This window comes from Diuraphis noxia, unplaced genomic scaffold (assembly GCF_037042655.1).
Source record: "Diuraphis noxia isolate RWA-SAM2 unplaced genomic scaffold, SU_Dnox_SAM2 contig0005, whole genome shotgun sequence".
NCBI lineage: Eukaryota > Metazoa > Arthropoda > Insecta > Hemiptera > Aphididae > Diuraphis > Diuraphis noxia.
The window spans coordinates 4,790,586-4,797,686 of record NW_028301715.1 but is presented as its reverse complement, the minus strand read 5'-3'; the positions used below and the strand labels follow the sequence as shown (position 1 = coordinate 4,797,686).

General features: G+C 29.9%; 1 protein-coding gene across 1 annotated transcript; it reads left to right on the top strand.

Moving 5' to 3' along the window:
- Positions 1 to 629: 629 nt before the first annotated feature.
- On the top strand, positions 630 to 4,455 carry LOC149054788 (uncharacterized). Its single transcript, XM_089229622.1, has 4 exons — positions 630 to 962; positions 1,237 to 1,320; positions 1,991 to 2,065; positions 2,458 to 4,455. Exons 1-4 carry the CDS (start codon positions 906 to 908, stop codon positions 3,475 to 3,477), a joined length of 1,236 nt encoding a protein of 411 aa, XP_089085748.1. The 5' UTR covers positions 630 to 905; the 3' UTR covers positions 3,478 to 4,455.
- Positions 4,456 to 7,101: the final 2,646 nt, after the last annotated feature.

Sequence of the window (7,101 nt, the reverse complement as noted above, 5' to 3'; positions counted from 1 at the left end):
AATAAACTTTTCAAAACAATTTGGCACAAATAATTTTCTCTTCTATAAACTGTGAACATTTGTTGATTTTACAATAACTCAAAAGACGCACTTTGGTTTTAATTTGTAAAAAACAATTTTCGTAAAGGAAAAACCGCACTCAGATTTTGTACACTCCCGGGTCACGTATAGAGCAGCGCATTCTATTGGCCAGCATTATAGTTACGTTCTGACCGGGTAGCATCCCCTTAAATGGACCACTGAATATATTTATATCACGATATGTCTGTAGATTATTATGGCTCGCACAATAAAGTCTGATACACAGTTTTGAGGTTTTGACGAACACAATTTGCTGTTTGATCAATTTTGAATATTATAATCACTATTTGTTTGCGTTCATCTCTTTAAATATTATAATCTCTATATGCGGATAAAAGCACTTAAAAAATGTCGAACAAAAGGGCCTACCTACTATAGAAAAATAGAAAAGTAAAAAAAAAAAATTGTATTTAGACGAATGCACCGGATAAATTTAACCATGCGTTTGATTCGAGGCATTACAATAGTGTTGCAGCGATAGATAAAAAAAAATTAATACCTACGTAAAATATGACCAAGACGTGTACAGTATACACCTCACACTATAAGCGTTATAATGTGCTCTGCAGATCATACTCGTATTACAGGAAATATACACATATATATTATATTATATTAATATATTATTTACATTGGTTTTGTAGGTAGTAGATAAAATAATATTATGTGTACGACATTGTTAACGTTATCTTACATTATCAGTTTCCTAAAGTATGTATAAAACGGTATAAAATACTCAGTGAACGTTTTGACCACGAGTCAATTGTACCTACTGTTTTTTTTTTTATATATATATATATTATTTTCAACAAAATTGTTTGAAGATGAAACGATTTATTTCCATAATTTGGGTATTCATCTGCACTATGGCTGTGTTCCAAGTAAGTTTCCATTCAAAAATACTTATTGTTAATTCTTATTATTTTTTATGTAGGTACCTTTACTTGATACTTACTTGGTTTTTCATTTATCTGATTTATGGCGAAAAAAAAATATCGATTAATTATATATATATATATATATATATATATATATATATTATTACCTTGTTGCTATTATATTTGACAAAAATACATTTAATTATTTTAACTGTCGATAGAACATTATAATACAATTATTATAATTTATAAATAAATAAAAATATTTTATTTGCAGAATAGTGGTGTATACGCAGGTAAATGCATTCTTTGTAAATTTGGATCCATCTTAACAACACCAGTAAATGTATCGGTTGCAACAGTAAGTAATTTATTAAATTATTGGACATAGGATAAAATATTACATACAAAAAAACATCAGATAGTTTAGGAATTTAGAAAATTAAGGATTGACAATTATGTCAATATTAAATTATTACTATATTATATATACAGTGACAGACTATGAAAAAAATTCGAAAAAAAATTTTATTTTACCAGCCTTCAAACTTGTTTCATCATACATTAATTTAGTGATTAGATTATAAATTCGTGTTTATTTTGGATTTTTATAAAACATATTGCCCTAATTTTATAATTCATATTTTGTACTTTAAAAACACAATATTATATAACTTTTAAAAATAAAACGCAAGAAACTACATTGTTTTTTTTTTTATAAAATAAAAAACTTTATTTTTTAATAATCTCAATAAATTGCGTCTTATACCTACACACACATTTTTCTCTTCAAACATTAAGCAAGACCATAAAATAGGAATGCCGTCCAATTATTAATTATAATAAATAACAGTTCACTGTTTACTACGAGCCAAGGCCTAAAAGAAAAAGTCTCACCTGCATAGTCCACCACTTGCTATACATTCTTTTAAGCCGATTAACATCAAAGACGTTCCTCGTCTATATTATATGTATATTTTTCAAATAAAACTTATATAATATTATTAAGATGTATATAATGTTTGTTTCAGAAATCAAACAATGATAAACTCAAGACGCGCCATACGATGACGATATCATTACAAAACTCGATTTTAGTAAAAACTGTAAGTAAATATTATTATTGTACAGATAATAATAATATAATTCAGACACAAGGGCGCCCATCTGTCAAAGCCTAGGAGGTGACAATCATAAAATAAATAACTTGAAAACTAAGAATCAATCAAATTTATTTTATTAAATAATGAAACAAAATATATACATTTTATATGTGAACAAAAATAATAATCGACATAGTATTACAATAAAAACCTTATCATTAGTAAAATTAATCTATTATTCAAAACTAAAAAAATAACAATATTTTTTCTAAGGGAGGGGGCGACACGTCACCCCTTTGCATATGGGTGCTCCAGTCTAGATAACTTATACTGCAGTCGTAGGTTCGTTTAGTTTTTAACAATTTTAAGGGGAATCTTGACATGATTTTTTATAGAGCTTGGACCATCATCATATTGCTGAAAATGGATTTTCGTCATCCATAAACACTGTCGAAGATTTGGTAAAGTTTTGTTCACAGACTTCATTGGCTGAATTGTCGCCGGACCACAAAGTATCGCTCATTGCGACCATTACGTCTGTGTACGGTAGTATGATGGACCCACCGCCACCCGCCATAGTCACTTACTTGGTCGGCATGTTTGCTTGTACTCCAAAATTGTTCAACACGCTTTCTCAACCGTGCCTAAACTCAGCACTGTCGATACTGTCGGTTAACCGTTGCGCACTTTGCGAGGTGCCGTCCAAGGACAGGGTCCTGTTCTTGAACGGATTGCTGTCGCTGTCCGCGGGAGCCCTGAACAGTATCCCGAGGGGCAGTTTCATCTCCATATTAGGAATCGTTTCCTCTCCTGAGTTTTTCGTGGATTTACCACATCCGTCTGCTATAAATTTGATTACCGCGCTATCCATGTCGAAGCCAACGTTCAACTGTTTGCCCATACCGACTTTACTGTCGTTTCTGACGTTCGTGAGCTGTAAATCAGAATTGTTGGTCACGGTGAGCCCGTCCACTGTTTTCGGTTTTCTGGACGGCCTGTTGGAAACGCTTGACGAATCTTCGCCTTTTCTGGTGAACACGATACCGACTCCGGTACTAGTCGGCATCCTTAGCCCCCTAATGACTTCGCGCATGTTAAGCGTGATGCCGATCAGTACTTTTGATTTGCTGTGTTCTGTCTTCGGTTCGTCACAGGCGTTAACGAAAGGATTGCCCGTTACACATTTCACATCGATGTTTAATGTTTTAATACCTTCACCGAAAATATTGAGTTCATTAAATCCCAATAATTTTGCGAAAATGTTATCCACAGTGGTGACGTGTCCATCTGTATTGGACAATTTTCCTTCGACTTTAAGGCACCAACTGTTTGACTCAATAACAGTTTACTTACCGAATTCTTTAGCTTGTATACCTTCAAACGATTATTCATTATTGTTCGGGGATATCAATTAAAAAATATAACATATTTTTTTCAGTGCTTAATATGTACCTATACCTACTGTATTACATTTTTGTTTTTGAATTAGTTCAAATATCTGTGTTATACTTTATTCTTAAGGTTTCTAGATTTTTTTTTTTGTTTTTTTGAATTCATTGTATGATTATTCTTTTAAAACTAAAATATTCTAAGTTATAATATATAAATTTATTATAGTTAATTCATTTCGATTTATGTTACTGCATATTTTTTTTATATATAAAAACCCACTAGGGCCACTGGGATTCAAATTTTATTGAAAAAAATTGTCTAAGTTTTAATTTATGTGTAGGTAATATTATTACAATTATTATTTGCATCGATTATATTATGTTTAACTATATATATAAGTGGTTATTGAATTGAAACTGTATCTTAATGATCTAAATATGTTCGAAATATTTTTATTTTTTAACTTATAAAACAGTATTTTTTTGAACTTATTGTCTTACTTTATTATTTCTTATGGTAATATTTTGAAAAAAAAAAAAATGTAGTTATTACAAATATTAAGTGTTTTGTACCAATTTAAGTGTAAACTATAGATATTAAAATACGATATTGAATGCATAAATATTTGAATATAAGATGTGTAAGATTTAAAAATGTACTTAACTAATTTATTTTATTTTTTTATTTGTTGTTTGTTGTATTGCAATAATATAGCTTCAGATACCCATCTACTTTTTAGTTTTAACTTAAATACTAAACTTAGTTTAATATAAAATGCATAAATAAAGTTATCATTAAACTGATGCATATAATAAATTACCAAAGATAATTCTGAAAGAGTAGGTAGTGTGAGTAATGTCGTGTTGAACAAATATCTTTCTATACTGTAATGTTTTTTTATTTTATTTTACAATTGTATACGTCATATGGATTTTATTTTTTGTAATTATATTGAAATACATTTACTTATAATATAAAAAAAAAAAACTATACATTTCTAATTTCTATGGGTACTTTTAGTTTCAGAATATTTTTGAAAATTCAAAGTTTTAATTTTTGAGTTTTTGTCTTTTTATCAGTAACTATATTTTCTGTACCTTAATAAATAATAATTTAATATCCACATGTTAAGTTTATAGTTGGTACATATAATTAAACTAATTCAACGAAGATGAAAAAAAAAAACCACTAAACTTAATCATCTGTATTAAAATATAAATATTTCAACCATGTTCAAACATTCTAATATTATACTTACATTATCGTAAATGATATTATTGTGTTGACATTTTTTTTTGTGATACTCATTTGGTAGTCTATATGAAAAAAAATTGTATTATAATTTTCTAGGTGCCAATTAACAGATATAAAACTATATTATCATTATTGTAATGGCGTGTCTGTGTGTGTTTAGTTATTTGGTTTTGTTCTCAAATATTTATGCTTTATCATGAAATCTTGGACTACGCACTTCCAAACACATGCACAATAATTAAGTATAAGATTAACATACCTAAATCATTTGAATAATTTTAGCTCTCAAAATACTGAGGACTCACATAACCTTAGACGGCGCTATCATCGATCATATTTATTGTTGTATTAACGCCAATCAGTAGTTTTGGAGGTGTACACAATTTTCATATTATAGTCTGTGTCTCTTAGGATAAAAATATCAGTATCACATATTAGGTACATATCTGAATCATATAAACATTCATCTGTAATAATACATATTTATATTCCACAAGCATAACGAATACATTACTGATTAATTTTATGAAATCGCGATAAATATACGTGAAGTTTTGAAAAACAAATCATTTACGATTTGAGTATATAAGCTAAACAACGATGCTCATTATATTGTATTATTCAGCAGTTATATTAAATACAAAATGAAGACTTCAATAATTGTGTTTACTTTGGCATTAGCTTTTTTGGCTAAGGTAAGAAATATTTTTCAATCCTAACGCACCCATCTGAATATTATCTAATTATTATTTTGTTAACTAGGTTGAAGCAAATCATTGTGGCGGATTACCTTGCCTTCCAGATCCTTATCTAGATTATTTAGCGTCACTACTACCGCCAGCATCATCATGCCAACTTCCGCTTCCTCTTCCAGTCTCACCTCCATGTTTCCCGCCTCCAAAGTTGATACCAGTACCACTATCACCTTTACCTTGTTTCTCCATCCCACCATTATGTCCAACATGCCCACTCCCTTGTTTACCACCACTACCACCATACTTCCTGCCACCAACATCACTTCCACTTCCAATTGCTCTTCCTCTTCCAGTCTTACCTCCATGTGTTCCTCCCCCAAAATTGATACCCGTACCACTATCGCCTTTCCCTTGTTTCTCTAATCCACCATTATGTCCAGCATGTCCACCACCAAGTCCACTCTCCTGTTTACCACCACTACCATCATGCTTCCTGCCATCACCACCACCACCACTTCCTCTTCCAGTCTTACCACCATGTGTTCCGCCTCCAAAATTGATACCAGTACCAATATCCCCTTTACCTTGTTTCTCCATTTCACCATTATGTCAACCCTGTGCACCTTGTCCACCACCTCCTTGCTTCTATTAATACGAAATGACCTTAGTTTTGAATTCCAATCATACTATAACTGTTTGATATGATGATATCATTTTATATCCACCTATATTTAACAAAAACTGGACAATACAATAACAAACCAAAAATACCGTTATAGATATGTACCTTCATGTTAGTTATAATATAAAAATGTAAACAATTTTAATCAATTTAAGAAATGTATAAGGGTCACCTGATATTTTATTGTTTCTCTTTTGTGTGCCATTTATATCTTATCATTGATAAATCGTATGTTATATAATGTTGTACAATTTTATAAATATAAAATTATACTCTACACGACTTGTTGATAATTATTCAGTTAATAATATAATCATATCTTGTAATATCATGTAGGTATGTACAACTTAGTAATATAATTGTAATGTCTTACATTTGAAGTTATAAAGCTACTATACACGGAGTGCACGCAGTGTATACTATACCCACCCAATGGTTTATTCTTAAATTTCCACTTGTAATACCTACAGTATTTTATTTTTAGTGATTGAAGAATGAAACGTATAAAAAAACATATAAAATATATGACATTTTGTGTTAAATGAAACTTAATCCATTAATTCAAAAATCCCGAGTATAGAACTATTTAGGTACATATTATATGCTCAGGCTACTGTTATAAGCATATCATATATTGTTATAACGTCTAACAATGAATAATTACTTTGAATCATCGTAAGGTTAAATAGGTATTTGTGTGAGGTATTATCATTCATTCCTCGATTTCTATCAATTATTTCTAAACCTCAAAGTAGTTACCGAGTGCGTCCCGTTTTTAATTTTTACCTTTTTTACAGCCCGAGTGTGTCCGCAGTCTTATCGAAAAAATTACAATGAATAGCTCGAGTGCGTCCTTGAAAACTTCCTATTTCTATGTGGGCTGAAATGAGTAGTAGTTCTGAACGGACACAAAATGCTTGTGAAAGTTTTCGTCATAAGTATAATTCGTTATTTTATACATACCATACATATATATATATATATATATATATATATATACATATATACATTTTTGG

Excerpts from the sequence above, each read along its gene's own strand:
- LOC149054788 (XM_089229622.1), top strand. The coding sequence starts at position 906 with ATGAAACGATTTATTTCCATAATTTGGGTATTCATCTGCACTATGGCT. Across the intron at positions 963-1,236 it reads GCACTATGGCTGTGTTCCAA|AATAGTGGTGTATACGCAGG; the intron begins GTAAGTTTCCAT and ends TTTTATTTGCAG. Across the intron at positions 2,066-2,457 it reads ACTCGATTTTAGTAAAAACT|AGCTTGGACCATCATCATAT; the intron begins GTAAGTAAATAT and ends GATTTTTTATAG.